Source organism: Triturus cristatus, chromosome 10 (assembly GCF_964204655.1).
Source record: "Triturus cristatus chromosome 10, aTriCri1.1, whole genome shotgun sequence".
NCBI classification, from domain to species: domain Eukaryota; kingdom Metazoa; phylum Chordata; class Amphibia; order Caudata; family Salamandridae; genus Triturus; species Triturus cristatus.
In genome coordinates this window covers 394,347,304-394,363,438 of record NC_140593.1, presented here as the reverse complement: position 1 = coordinate 394,363,438, position 16,135 = coordinate 394,347,304, and the positions used below count along the sequence as shown (strand labels likewise).

Sequence of the window (16,135 nt, the reverse complement as noted above, 5' to 3'; positions counted from 1 at the left end):
AACAAGCATTTGCAACTCTAAAGTTATAACTTAAATTAATGATTTAGGCACCACCTTCAAATTACTGTAAATCGAGCTCCCCCATGTCCAATGTTGTCACCTCACTCCCCACACTACATTAAGTATACCTTGGACCTTCTCCATGCACTGTGTTCTGACAAATGATGTCATTTGAGTAGTCAAATGTGTTGGTATGAATGTTATGATTTTACATTTCAGTGATGTATTATGGAAGGCTATATAACCAGTGCCTGAATGCGAGTCGTGCCAATACATTTCAAGAATTACTTGTGTACAGTACTGACCTTGTACACCATGCCTGTTTTCTACTCAGTTGTCTGCATCTCAACTGAGTAGAAAAGAGGGATGTTGTACATCTAGTACAACTACCATTTACTGCATTTTGGTGAATAGATCTTAAAGTGAGGTAAAGGACGAAAAAACTGTTCCAATTCTAAAAGTCATTGATTCCTTAAACCCTGATATTTTGTAGTAATATTTATGAGTTCAGCTTCTGATGTTGCGAGGACTGGTCATGATTTCCGTTGGTACTTATATTGTCTCAAAAGGTGTTTATTCCCCAATGTGCAGCTATCTTGATTTGCGCGTGTGGCTGTAAAGCTATTTTCTAATCCCACTGCTTTCAGTGTTAGATTAGCCTGTGCAATTGTGATACTTATTTCATATACAATGTGTGTCTTTTTTTCCAGAGTTCGACCGCCATGAAATTCAAATATATGAGGAAGTAGCTCGAATGCCTCCTTTCCAAAGAAAAACTCTTGTATTAATAGGTGCCCAAGGAGTGGGTCGCAGGAGCTTGAAAAACAGACTTATCGTTCTTTTTCCCTTGCGATTTGGAACTACAGTGCCATGTAAGTTTTCTGTGCAAGTGTCTTATCTCCCTAAAACATAAATGCTGTGAAATTGAATGCAAAGAAAGAATGACAGTCATAGATCTTAACAAACATAAAATACAGGGAGATAAATCTTTCCATGCCTACACAGAAGGAGAAGCATTGCTGTGTATTCTTCTTGTTTTGAGTGATCTGTTGCTAATTCATTTCGTACCTCTACACTAACTTATAGTACTCATGAGTGTGAGATCAAGACTTGAATGTCTGTAGCGTTGTAGCAGGCATTGGATTTTGGTGGTGCAGACATCAAATGGAAAGGTTAAATGAATCTGGCATGGCACTGTGCCTTCCGTCTCTGCTCCTATTAAAGCTATTGTAATGATACTTGGAAATCGAAAATAGTCCTGAAGGTAGGTAGGATTTTTCATGTTACGATAGGTCTTATCAGACCGAGTCAGACAGATGGTTCCTTTGTGAAATAAATACCTGTTTCTGATAGAGACTTCTAACCGCAGATTCTTCACCTTAAAATATTTCCTAGGTGTCATACTTCATCCAGAAAATCTTGAACAGTAACTTTGCTCACCAGTAGGTGGCATTGTTTGTCTCTTCGTTGACTTCGTCCATGTCAGAAGTGATGTTACGGTGCCCATATAGGCGCCCCCCAGTGCATGGACATCAGTTCAGTCCTTTCCACACTTAATAGCATAAATCAGGATAGCTACCTCAGTCATTTTTTGACCATCTTTTTCAACCTATTTTGTTGACTATTTTTTAGCTATTGCTCCTACTATGCTAGTGACATGTCTTCTAAGAAACCTACAGGGTTTAAATTGTGTAAAGAATGTAACAGGCAGATGTCTGTGTATCATCCCCACTGGGTTTGACTCTCGTGTCTGCGGTAAAGTCACAACTCCAAGGCCTGTGCCGAGTGTAAGTGGATGCACCACAAGGTCGTGAGCAGGCGATAAAGTTCCTGGTGGCGCGGCAGAAGAAGGCTCTGTGCCGTTCCCGGTCCAATTCCTGAGGCAACTCTCAGGGCTGTTCTGAGAGCCATTCTCATGGACGATCATCCTGCTACTCGGAGACCCCTTCGTCCAAGCCTGGTAAGTTGAAGAAGCGCAATAAAAAGGAGGCAAAGCTTTCTGCGGCTTCTCCGGCCAAACGGCGTGCTTCTAGGCCCCACTCGATGGATTAAACCCAGATCTTTGTGGCTGGGGGTAAATGTTTGCATTGTACATTAATCCGTCCATCAATTGTTCTTTTTGCTTTTATCGCCCTAAGTGGGAAAGGGTATGCCCAGACGTGGGTCCTGTGCTCATCGTGCCACTGGATTCAAGCTAGCCTGGCTGATGAGAGGTGACAGTCCGAAACCGGTCCCTAGATGCTTGTTTCCAGTCCAGGCCTGCTCCGCGCTACCCTGATTTCCATGGAGCAGGAGTGATGCCCGCCAAGTAAGAGTACTACATCACCATCTTTGGGCCAGTGACTCCCTCTGGTATGCCTTGGGGCCCACGGAGCAGCAACATTCCCTGGCTGGGTTGCCACCGGTGTGTCCGCTCCCGACACCAGCTGGGACTTTGGGATTCTGGATCTGGACGAACGGTGCCACTGGTGCAGTCTTCCAAGCTGATCTTTCTCAGCGCCACTCGGCTAAGAATCTATTATCATCCTGAGCTGGCAGCATACAACGTTGTTCCTGGCGATGTCCAGACCTTACTAACCTCTTGACTTTTCGCTACTTGTTCATCCTCAGCTCCCCCTTCAGGGAGAAAAGGACTAACGGTTTGGTCCTAAGGAGGAGGACCTTGATCGAGCTAAAAATTGGTACAAGGAGCTGGGTGACACCAGTGGTTTGGACACTTCCCCAGTCTCTGGCAATCTTTCCCTCCGGGCCCAGTCTCAGAGGAAGGTGCATCCTTTGCCACAGTGATGCGCCAAGCTACAGAGATCTCTGACCTGCATCTTCCAGCTGTTGAGGTCCTGTTGAACGTCTTGACTGAGGTGCTTCACCCAGGAGCGTGATCGGCTGAAACCCTCACCGATGTTCTCCTGGGGGCCTGGGCTAAACCTTGCACAGGGCTCCTGTGCACTGCACGAATGCCCACTCCGCCGTTGTCCTTCAGGAGGACTCCTTACTCTACCAGCGCCCCTCCCCTGATAGTCAGGTTGGTGAAAACCTCAACCTCGAAGGTCAACCCAAATGCGTGCTTTCGACAGAGCTGGATCTCTTGGGTTTTCACTATCTGCTGCCCAGTCACACCATCAGTTCTTTCACCCTTACTACAGACATGATGAGGGCACTTATGAGTGTCTGCTAAACTGGCCATTCGCCCAGTACAACATCTTGCTCAGTCCTTTTGTGGATGGGGGCAGTGCATCCCCTAAAGGTCATAGCAGACAGGCCCAGCAAGCTGTCCAGTCCCCCATCCCTTTGACAGCTGCCATCTCTAAGCCTCTTTAATACACCCTCCATCCAGCACAGCCATCCTCTTGTTGGCAAGATCGGGCACCACCTCCCCAAGGGTCTGTAATTACTTCAAGCACGTGGGTGCTTAAGATTGTACAGATATTATGGAATTGCATGTTGGTTTAACACACACTTGGAGAGGGACCTTTCCAGAGAGAAGAGCTCTGCAGTTCCTAGGATGTAAAAACTACAGTCTAGGCACTAAGGTATGGGATCTACTGACAAAGCCCAGAGATCTTCCTTTATATAATAAAACTTCTTCTAGGGGAGGGTGGTTAGGCCTTACAGTCCTCTACCCACTGTCTGTATACGATGATTTCCCCTTTCATAGTCTATGGACTTGCTACAATGCTAAATGTTTATGCGTTTTGCTGCCGGTAGTGGCTTGTATACTGCATTATAGAGCATGATAGTTAAAATAAACAATTTGAACTATATCAGTGACTGACTATTCTTATTGTGGACTAGTACGAGTGAGTGAGCGAAAGGGTACGTCTTGCTACCCCGATTCCTGAGAGTCAGGAGTGTTGTGTTCTGGGTTATCTAATCATTTTTAGCTTCGTGATTATGTAGGAGAACGAATGAGACACTATAGCTATTCGGTTGTGGGATTATGGGTACTGAGGCGGTAGGAAGGCTTAGCCCCTACACACCGAGGTCCTGTCTTCCTGCGCATAATTCTGTGTATGTGCAGAATCCCCGCAACATGGTGCTGCCAACGTTTGGTCTGGTACTTATCAGGGAGGCGCCTGAGTAGTGCTTGTGCTTGTCCACAACCCCCTCACTTCTGTTTCCGGAGACGTTTGTGACGGTGTAGCCTCCTATATTGTGATATTTTATAGGTTTTTCAATCTTGAATTGTAAAAGGTCTTTCTCTTTCTTTTTACCCGTTATTGCGCTGACACTCATAAGTTATTCTACTATTGATTATGGCGGTTGCCATAGCACCTCCTAACCGCGCACCAGTCACAGTTTATTTGACTCAATATGGAGTCCCTGATGCTGGTGTTGCCCTTATTTTTGTTGTTGAAGCGAATGCAGCTCACCGGTTCAAGGTATTTTATTCTTGGGTCACCTTTCCGGCATTCGATGGAACAGATAAATTGTTTCACGAGTATACTGCCTCTGCCCTTCCGCAGAATTATCGACCTTATAGATCTCTTGAAGTTCCTCTAATGGCTTGGCAACATACTATATGGTTTAAAGGCGCCCTTCCACACCCTGTGACTGCGGTCCGTTTAGGCCCCATGTCAATTGATGGGTCCACATGGCCCGTTTTGGCCAGGTATACCCGCATCCAAATTATATTACTGTTCCAGTCGCAGAGCTAGGCATATTACACACTTCATTAATGCGTATACATAGAGCTTTTATTCAGTTTGTGTCGCAAAACTTCCAGGTGGGACCACCTGGCGTTGCTGCACAACCACCGAGACGTGGTGGCGTAATCATCAGTAAAGTCATGATTAATTCAGTAAAGGGCAAGCGACCGCAAAATAATGACGAATTTCCTTATTGGCTTGCTGAAAGATTTGGACAACTCGAAGCTGTTTTTCCAAATACCACACCTGTGGATAAACACAGAATCCAGACAATGAGTTTACCTAAAGGCCTGGTTCCCGAGTTAATTGATTGTAACACTTGGGGTAGAGTGTTTGCAGTGGTATATTCGATGTGTTCCGGCACCCCCTCAATGACCGTTCTTCCTTCCGTGATTAAACGTGTTCAAGATGAACATGGGGCCAAGGTGGCCCTGTAGTTTGGGATGAGACTGGTGGGAGTGTTCGATATTGTTTGCGATATGATCCTTGCTAATGTTAAAGGAAAGGTGATGCAGTAAGCTTGCAGGTGGCACAAAGCTTGGAGGCTGTTGCAGACGCAGACAAACAGTGCAAATTGCCAAAACAAATTGCTAAAGCTTCTAAAACCTTAGGACAATAGTCTGGGAATTAAGTCTTTTAATCAACCTCATCCTTAAAATCAATCTCAACAGAAAGCGCAACCTGAGAAGGAAGGGTGCCCGCAACAACACAAGCAGGGTTTGCGTGCTGGTTCACCAATACCCGAATCTTCTCTGCGAACTTGTGATTTGCGCGATCGCGTGAAAATTAAGTCTCCTGATACATTTCAAGTCCCTGATCTGCGCTCTCCTCATTCTTTACAGGACTCATCGGACTCTCGAGTCGGTGGAGGGGAGCATCAGGATGGCGGCTAAGGTGTGACCACTCAACAGGGACGCGATCAACCTAGTCAGTTTGACGTGGAGGCCAAACAAGAGGGACTGCCTCATTTTGGATCCCTGTATCCAAAGAAGAAAGTTGCTGCTTTAACAGCGAAATATGCCTCAGGCGGTGAGGACGCTACTCCTAGACAGGCGATGGGCAGTGACTCTACTTGACAGCGCAGCGGAGGTTACTATATTGCAGGAGGCACTGCGCCCTGTCTGGAGGCTAGAGCAACAGATACATTTATTACAGTAGAGACAGCAGATACTCGAGTTGCTTCCCTGGATAGACTCTATGAAATAGTCTTCCAAATTGAGGGTGATAAACAGCGTACAATTACTGCATTTTTTGGGGAAAATCTCACTTCTTATGACATTTTGTTGGCGGAGACGGATTGGCGTCCACCATTTGTGTTGGCTGCTTCTACAGGGGGAGGGGGGCGTGATGTTTCCGAGTTTTTCACCATACGTCCCTAAGGAACATGCAAAGGCTTACGCAGCGGAATAGGCTTTGGCTCTTGCCCCGGCAGTGTACCGTAATCAAGAGGGCTGGGATAGAGATTCACCAGCACACGAGATCCCATTACGGTCTATGCCGCAGCCACAACCGCAATATCCAATCAGACGGGAGGCTAAAGCTCCTGTTTGTGACATTCTGACTCAATTGGAATATCAAGGAGTAATTGAATCTGTATATCACCGATGAATAATCCTTTTTTTCTGGTATCGAAACCGGACGGTTCATATCGCATTGTATAAGTTTAATTAAATTTGAATAGTCATTGTCGTACATTTGCGGTACAGAACACCCACAGCTCTGCTCTCGTGAACAGCATAGTTCGTAAAAAATATAAGACGACACTGGATACATCCAATGGTTTCTATAGTCACAACATGGCTCCTGAGAGCCATGACTTGACAGCATTTACCACCGTCGTAAATAAGAGAAAATGTACATGCTTGCCTATGGGGTATGAGAACAGGCCTGGGCTTTTGCTGCACATGTTGTGTCGTTATTACACAGCATAGACCCTGATGCGTTCTCGTACGTTGATGATCTTTATCTGACCGACGACGAGCTGATGCCGCATCTAGTCCGAGTCGACCGAATTATATTATTGTTTGCAGACTATGGCTACAAATTTAATTTTGCAAAATCACACATCACTTGCTTGGCGGTGCTCTTTTTGGGCTACGAGCTCAACAATGAGGGTAGTGGTTTAGCCCCCCCACTTTTTGGAGAAATATGCACAATTGCAACCTCCTTCTACACTGAAGAAGCTTCAGTCTTTGCTGGGATTTTTGCATTTCAGGAGGACATACATTCCCGATTATGCCCAGCGTATCAAACCACTCTATGCGTTGATACAACCTACATTTACTACTGCCTTCTGGTTACCGGAACATACCTCTATTCTACGATCTTGCAGTCTGATCTGCTAGAGACTAACTTCTTGTTGACACGTGATAATTCTACGAACCTAGGTATACGTATTGTACCAGGGACGGTGGGTTTCACATACCTAACGTTCAATAAAGGGGACACAGTACCAATTGCATACAAATCACATTTGTACACAGCAGCGGAAATGCGCTTTTCGAATGTTGAAAAGATTTTGAGTGCACTCCAAATGGTGATTTTGAATGAACGCTTGCTGGTGGAGGGAAAACGCATTCTGATGCTTTCGCCTATCCCTGCCTTAGAAGCAGTGACTAAGGCAAGTGTACCAAAAGGCTTTACATCCCCTTTAGATCCAATGGGCTACTTCTTTGACATTGGCAGATGTAAACGTTTATCTTTGATCCTGCTCTACAAACGCTGGAGTTTTTACAGTATGAACATGTTCATCCTCCTCCATTATCCTTACTTCCTTTGGATGAGTACAAATGTATCCTTTACACCGACTGCTCGGCTCAACCGGCCATCGGGTCCAAACATGCTTATTCCGCGGCTTGCGCTATTGTTGGTGGTTTGATTGTGAATGGCGAATTTAAGTCTTTCATTGTGCCAACGCAAGCTCTTGGAGACTGTGCGGCACAATTGGCGGAGCTGCGTGCTCTTGATCTTGCTCTCGAGTTTGCAGATCCTAATGTGAATACTTTTATTGTGTGTGATTCTTATTACTGTGTCCAGTCTTTTAATTACAACGTATTCTTTTTGTCTCAAAATGATTGAGACTCTAAGGGCCGCGCAATAAAGCATAGCTTAAAACACTTCTGCCACTCACACAGGTTATTCACACTCTTGGGAGCACACGCGTGTGGGAGCACATGCTGCTGGTAATTCTTTGGCTGACGAGGCAGCCAAATCTGCAGTAGCCACGTGTTCACTTGCAGCAGTTACAAGGTCCATGACTAAGATAGATAATGAGATTCTGGCAGCCATAGCTGCTACGAAGGATGGAGCTGCTTACCCACAGGGCTTCCCATCTAAATATTCTTATCATTTATCTCCCGAACAAGTTCCTTATGCTTCTATTCAATCAGTTGGGGATCGGCTGATTCCCAACATGGACCGCAGACGTCCATTGTTCAGAGTAGCACATGAGGGCATGGCTTCTGCACATGCTGGAGTGTGTGCGACTGTGTCTGTTCTACAACAATGTTATTGGTGGCGTGGTTTATACAAACAAACCCGTAGATATGTGCTTTCTTGTGACATTTGTCAACAAATCAAACCATCTACAGTTTCACGTCCACTGCAAACACAGCTATATATATATCAAATCAGTCATTCGGCTGTATATATCTTGATCACTGCCGTCCATTGACTTCAGATAATGCATCTAAATATATTTTTGTTGCAGTTGATGCACTCGATTCCTCTGGGTTTGGCCACAACGCAGTGCTGATGCTCAAAATGTCATTCGAGGTTTGTGTGTCTTTGTCGGGACGTTTGCCTGTGGCACCTTCCAATCGGACCAAGGTTCAGGGTTCACCTCTTATGCGTACAAGGTTACGATGAAGTCTTTGGGGGTGCTGGTGCAGTTTTCGTCTCCATACAGGCCTGAGGGCAATTCTATAGTGGAGCGAATGAACCGTGACTTAAAGCAATCTTTGACAGCTAGAATCTTAGTACTGGCAGGAACTAGCTGGCCCATTTGTATGGGGTACAACGTGCACTTAATAATCTCCCACAAAGATCTCTGGGTGGGCGGAACCCATACCAAATGCTTTGTGTTAAGCCTCATGCAGATGGGAATACCATGCGGAATATCGCCTGGTAAATCTGGATTCAACCAGTAATTATCCATTCCATGGGAGTTTAATTCATAATTGCAGTTACTGGAGCGTTTTTATCGCACAGTACTGGTACTTACTGGTGCAGAGGCAGAGTTTGCACCCAGTTAGTACTATGCAATTTGTAATTGGTGCCATTGTTGGCTACGTAAAGTGCCTGGGGATAGATCAACATACACAACGGAGTACTTCTTCACACTTTATCTGCAAAAAAATACAGAAAACTCAATATTCTATCACAATCTAAGAGAGAGAGGCAGTGATATTATATTGTGTTGTCATTTTCCATTTTTCTGATCCCATATAAGTGTGGATGCTGATAAGCCCTCTTCTGTAAAGATCAGGTGGCTTTTTCCTGGGCAAAGGCTTTCTTGGGATTGATGAGATGCACTCTTAAACTTCATAACTGCCTGAATCCCTGAGTTTGCAACACATATGGGTAGCTCCTGTCATCTCTGTGCACTTTCTTAGCCCCATATTCTATGTGATACTAACTGTATACTCAAAGACCACTCCATAGTTGACAGGTATTGGCTTGTGTAGTCACGTATTTCCTTTACTCGTTTATAAGTGCAGCAACATGCCCATTTATGACCGTTTCAGCCATATCCGTTCATTGAAACACTTCAAACGTAAGCCAGACTACACTCACACACTTTACCCCATCTATTAGACTGGAATGCTTAAGAATCCTATCTCTCACTCATTTTCTCTTCAAATTCACGTTGAGGCATAGCAACAAAACATACTAAATGCCTTACTCTGTTTCTGATGCATGACATCACAAAACCCCATATAGACCACTCGAAAAACGTGCACTGTTCCATAAATGGCACTCCATCAAAAAGCATGCAACCCCTTGGCAAATGCACTTTGGCGCCTCATAGGGACTATGAAATAATGTATAAATATAGCTACAGTACAATACCTCATACTCAAGCCCTAAAGCACTGTGAGGCCATAGTAATGGCAAGTAATCAGTGCGGTAAACACCGATTCCATGTTAGGCTCCGTTGCGAGGTGGGGATCTCAGAGGAAGTTAATTTTGTTACCCATTCAGCATGTTGGCATCAATTACAGTATGCACTAATTATCACCCAAATCCTTCCTAACTAGGAACCATGGCCTTCGTCCCCAAATCTGTTGTTGTGGTTCTATCATGATGATACACAAAAAGGTACATAGTTCACAACATATTAGTCTCAGTTTAGGGCCACCAAGCCCATACCTTTCCCATTTTTCTACTTGTTGTAACTTCGTAGCCTCTAATGGCCTAGATGACGTATATCCAGACTGGACTCTAAAATCTTTATCTGCAGGTTTTGCACCTATTTCTACCTTCATTTTTAACACCTGGTTTCATATAGCACTGTAACTAGTAAATGAAAGAAAGGGGTCATCAAACATCTTTTGAAGACCAAATTGGACCACATGTTAACGCTATCTATTGGCTCATCTTTCTTTTGCCATCACACCAGCAGTTTCGCCCCCTAGGGGCTTTGATAGTTCCCCAATAGAGCAGCAGCCCCCACAGGTACAAAAGTCTCCCCAGTGAAGTTTGGCAACAAAATGCTTGTGCACTATTTGTTGCAAAGTTATTTCAAAGCAGCTATCTTTTTTGCCAGGTATTTAGGCTTGTAGCAACCTGTACGGATGTTGTTGTAATCTCATTTGAGAACTGCTCAATGTGGAATGTGCTAACAGCAACAATTTTATTTTGATTAGAATAATACAGATTCTCAAAAGAGTAATTGACAGTAATATTCTGAACTGATAGACACTCACATATTCAGTCTCAGGAGAAATGGCAGAGGCATTAGGAATCAAATCCAAGATTGCAGTCACACATCCCGAAATCAGCTGTGTTAACTCAAGAGGGTCAATATTCTACTAGAGACTTCTAGAAGCATATGCCTCACCTTTTGAATACTTTCCTAGGTGGCAGACAGGATTCATAGATTCTTTTTGCAGTAACCCTGCGTGCCAGCAGGGGGGCATCAGCATCGTTCTGCGCTGGATGTGCACAGCCTTATATAGGTGCCACCCATGTGCATTAACACCAGTTCCTTTCTTTCCGTGCCAATAGATGCGGATCTGGAGCTATAGCTCTTCTTATCAAGACTCCGAATTGTCTAAATTATTCAGTGTGCAGGGTATTTATTTCACCTCCCAAGTCTACAGGGTTGAAACCATGTGTTATGTGGTTTGCCTGTGGTGCCTGAGGTCGGATCCTGACTCTAAGGCCTGCAGTGATTGCACCTTGATACACCCAAAGGTCATTTTTGTTTGGGAAGCTAAGTTCTTTGTGGCAAAGCACTGTAAGACCCTTTGCTGGCATTGGTCGCAGTCTAAAGGTAGGTCCTGATCTCACTCTCAAGGTCTCTCCCATGACCATTCTTCTTCTTGCTCAAAGCCCTGAGGGAAATCCACAAAGAAGCGCAAGAAAGCCAAGCAGGAGTCTGCCCTGTCCCGGCATCATTGCACTTCCTGGTCACACTCCCGAAGTTGCTCTACTTTGGAGTCGATGCTAACCCTTGCAGCAATCTGAATTTTTAGGCGCACCGGTGACACCGGCGCAAAACAATGAATTCCACAATACTACGCTGGTCAGTTTTGGCACATTACCGATCCCCTCTGGCATATCTACTGTTCACTAGGAGCGAGAGGCCTCCTCTCTGGTCTTCACCTGCTGGTGCGTCTTTGGTGCCAGCTGGGCCCTCTGGATCTGCTCATACCTCCGGATTGGCTTCAGACCGGTTCTCTCCCCGGTGCCACCACCCATGCTGGAAAGCGATACACCAGTGCCATCGACTCCGGACAGTGGCGATTCTGACGAGTGCTGTCTTAACACCAAGATGGCACTGCTCCAACCTAGATCGAAGCAGTGCGTTCCTCCACTGTCTGAGTTGGAACACTATTGGATAGGGACTTCTAGCCGCAGATTCCTTGCGTTAGAATAATTCCCAGGCTTCAGACTGGATCCTGAGGTTTTTAGTGAGCAGTACGCCTGCACGCCGGTAGGTGATGTCCGGTTCTGTGTGACAACATAGGCATTGTTCGCACAGGAAGTGATATGAGCGGTGCCTATATAGGTGCCCCCCTAGCGCACTAACGTCCCGTTCTTTTCTTTCTGCTGCATTTAGCCCAGATCCAAACGGCACTACCCCCAGTCACTTTTTGACTGACCCTTTTTAAACCTTTTATCCAAGTCTTTTGAGATCTTTCTGGCAGGGATGTCCACTAGGAAAGCTGGCTTCATACCCTTGCTGCGCCTGTTACCGGTCAGACGTTGGTAATGGACCCACATCATGTATGCCTCTGGTGCCTCGCTCACGACCACGACACGAAGACCTGCGTCAACAGCTGCTCCATGAACTCCAAGGCCTTGGGGAAACAATCCCTCAAGCTCATTCCCACTCGACGCCGCAACGGCCTGAATCCTGGTCGAGAGAGAGGTCTAAAGAACGGTCGTGGAGCTATCGATCTTCGTCGCAGTCAGTCCTCCGGCTGTTCGTGCAAGTCTCACAAAAAAGAACAATAAGTTGAAGAGGTCGTCGACTAAACCCCATCCGTCAAAGTTTTCTGACTAGACAAGGAAGCTTTGTCATTTGAGGCCTGGCTCAGCAGTTGTCTGTACCTGGGCCAGCTCCGCCCCTCCCTGAGTTTCCAGGAGCCAGGGCGACCCCCACCCAACTCCACAATTGTTAAGGGGCCATACACCTCATGTTTGGGCAGCCTGTCCCAGCTGGCGTGCTTTCCGTACCCCACGGGGTCGGAAGGGGCCCTTACTGATTTCCTACCAGCAAGTCTGCCCCTGGCGCCAGTCTGGCCCTTTGGATCTACCGATGGATCCGTACCAGCACTGGTCGTACTATCTCGACCTTCACTGACACTGGTCCCAATGTCTACAAAGAAAGGGAGCTCAGGGCTTTTTTAGTAGGTCCAGCATACATGCCCAGCAAATGATCAATACAAAAAGGGTATGCAGTTCCTAATTGAATAAAAAACAGGTTGTGTAGGAGAGCAGCCACTCTCTTGATGTCTAGAAAGAGGAGAGGAATTCCTCTTGTTGGAATTAAGGCCCTCCCACACCCAGCCAGTTAAGTAAGCCCTGCTGGCGCCTCGCTGCGCTTAGCTTGTCTCTCGGTTTTTTCAACTGATTATTACTGTGCAATGTTTTAGAATTCTTTTTTAATATTGCTGTGTCCAAAATTATTGCTGCTAATTTTTGAAGGGATCTTGTTTCTACCGTTAGTTCTGTGTACCAGCTGCTCATATCTTGGTCTTTGGTGAGTGCCGACCCCGGTCCGTCACGGCTGTTGTGCCGATTGTACGGGGGGGCGGGGGGAACATCACCACTATTCTCTGCCTCACTTCCACCTGCAATTCATATCCGGTTGGGATGCGGTCTAGTCATCCACCGGAATTAACTTTAAATCGCCCGATGGTGCGGACGAGCAGCAGCTTAAGTAAGCCCTGCTTGCGCCTCGCTACGCTTAGCTTGTGTCTCTCTTTTTTTAACTGATTATTACTGTGTAATGTTTTAGAATGATGTTTTAATATTGATGTGCCCAAAGTTATTGCTGCTAATTTTTGAAGGGATCTTGTTTCTACCGTTAGTTCTGTGTACCAGCTGCTCAGATCATGGTCTTTGGTGAGTGCCGACCCCGGTCCATCATGGCTGTTGTGCCGATTGTACGGAGGGCAGACACATCACCACTATTCTCTGCCTCACTTCCGCCTGCAATTCATATCCGGTTGGGACGCGGTCTAGTCGTCCACCGGAATTAACTTTAAATCACCCGATGGTTCGGACGCGCAGCGGGCGCGCCAAAGGCAACCCCGTCTGCGCCCGAACGGTACCAGGGACCAGCCATCATGCCCAAATCTTCTCTTACTCCTCACAAGAATTAAAACTCCTGCACTCTGGTAACTACTTTTTTAATCCCCTTACTAACATTAGACTAATTAAACCAGGAATTATGGAAGCAAGGGCCTCCTTCCCAGAAATTACCTTTCCCCTCCATGCTACAATCACCCACCAGAGACACTGACCTTAAACCAGCCATCTTCTACCTCACACCTGCTCCTTGGTGAGACATCAGCTTGACATATTCAACCTTTTGGACTCAAGCCACCCTGACATCCTGTTCCTAACGGAAGCTTGGCTGTCACAGAACTCAGTTCCAGACATTCTAGCAGCCCTCCCTAACGATTATTATATCCTACAGGCAAATCGCACGTCCGGGAATGTAGGTGGGGGAGTAGCGGCCATTATTCGTCAAGATTTCAAATTTACAAACTTAACCCCACTTGATCTACATTTGGTAGACAATTTAGTCCTTGGGCTGGAATCGGTCTCGACCCCTTTAATCTGTGTGCTACTATATAGACCACCCAAGACTATGTCCTTGTTTCCTTATTCCCTAGCTAAACAGTTGGCTCGGCTAATTACCAACAATGCAAAAAATTTGCTGATCGGTGATTTTAATTATTGGGCCAACGACACACAAGGCGGACCCCATGCCAAAGAACTGAACGATCTTCTTACTGGGTTAAACCTTATTCAGCAAATAACTACGGCCACACATAATAAGGGACATACGTTGGACCAGGTGTGGACAGCTAATATTACAGTATCCACATTGACTGTCTCTCCCTGTATTTGGTCTGATCACTTCTTAATTCAGTTTACTATCAATGACATTGCTATAGTAAAATCCCAAAGTCTAAAAAGACTAGTAGCTAGGAACTGGAACAATATTAATAGAACTCATTTCCATGCCACCTTAGCAAATACAGTTCCAATCCACCAGACGTCAATTAATTCAAGTGAGAAAAATCTCACAGCATGGCTCACTGTGGCCAGCAATGAACATGCTCCACAAAGAACAATTTGATCAGCAGGACGCCACGAGGCACAACAATGGTTTTCTCCTGATTTACAAAGTCAAAAACTAGCACTTAGTCAATCCGAAAGGAAATGGAGAACTAGCTACTCCTTAGATAAAAAAGAGAGCTGTTTGATCCAACTGAAAGAGTATAAAAAAACAATTTCTTCAGCTAAGGCTGGTTACTTCTCTTAAAAAATCATGAGCTCTACCAACAGGTCCAAAGAAATATTTGCCATCGTGAACGAATTATCCAATCCTGATAGTTACATTAAAATCTACTCCCAGCCAAGCCTTTTGTAACTCCCTCAATGCGTTCTTTATTGATAAAATTGTTACAATAAAAGCCAGTATTCCCCGCTGCCCTGCTCTTGAGGGTTCACCCTCAATGCTGGAAAATCTGTGCTCTCTCGAACAGTTCTCAGCAACACAGTCAGACTATTTTGGACCTTCTGTCTAAAGTAAAGTCGGGATTGCCTACGGACAGCTGCCCGCCCCATATTTTAAAAGATGTTTTTACCATTTTCCCCAGACCCGCTATGGCACTCCTTAATGACTCTCTAGCACAGGGCTGTGTTCCGAGAGCTTTTAAAGAAGCAACAGTTGTTCCCCTGCTAAGAAAATCAGGTGCGGACCCTGGGATCTTGACTAACTATTGGCCTATTTCCCTGCTTCCTTATTTGGCCAAAATATTGGAGTCTCATGTGGCCAAATGTCTCTGTGCTTTAATTGAGCAGTCGGATTACCTTGAGCCTAACCAAGCAGGGTTCCGCCCAGCCCATTCTACTGAGAAAGTAATACTCACTGTACTGGATACGCTTTGAAAGGAAGCCGATAAGGGCTCCCCCCAGGCCTTGGTGCTGCTGGATCTGTCAGCGGCATTTGACACGGTCGATCATGGTATCCTGATCGACATTGTCAGGACGACCGGTCTCAAGGGAATGGCGTCCAGCTGGGTTGAGTCATTTCTCGAGGAACGTACACAGTCAGTGCGTCTCTCTCAGTTCTCTGCACCTAAAATGGCAACATGTGGAGTACCGCAGGGGTCCTCATTGTCCCCTCATTTATTCAATCTTTACCTTCTTCCCTTACTTCACTCCCTGAAACATAGGAAGGTATGCACGTATAATTATTCAGATGATCTGCAACTGGTGTTTTCAATCGATAATTCACCTGACTCGATATCTGAATTCCAGGCAACCATGTTACACATCCGTGACTGGATGAATAACAACCAGTTAAAATTAAACCCAGACAAAACAGAAGTGATGCCGCAGCAGAGGAGCGGAGGAGTAAGCACTTTTGCCAGAGTCCCTGGGCAGCCTGAGCACACAGCACTTTTCCCCCGGCGGGGCTTTTAAAGGCCGGCGGCGGTCCCGCGACGCGGGAGACAGCAGCGGAGGAGTAAGCACTTTTGCCAGAGTCCCTGGGCAGCCTGAGCACACAGCACTTTACC

General features: G+C 45.8%; 1 protein-coding gene across 2 annotated transcripts in view; it reads left to right on the top strand.

Annotated features, from left to right (window-relative positions):
• The window catches only part of PALS2 (protein associated with LIN7 2, MAGUK p55 family member), an 814,942-nt gene that overhangs the window by 627,032 nt on the left and 171,775 nt on the right, over positions 1 to 16,135 (top strand). For both annotated transcript variants that reach the window (XM_085631658.1, XM_085631659.1), the window contains exon 10: positions 711 to 872. In XM_085631658.1, coding sequence (XP_085487784.1) covers positions 711 to 872 — 162 coding nt within the window. The remainder of the gene's footprint in view (positions 1 to 710; positions 873 to 16,135) is intronic.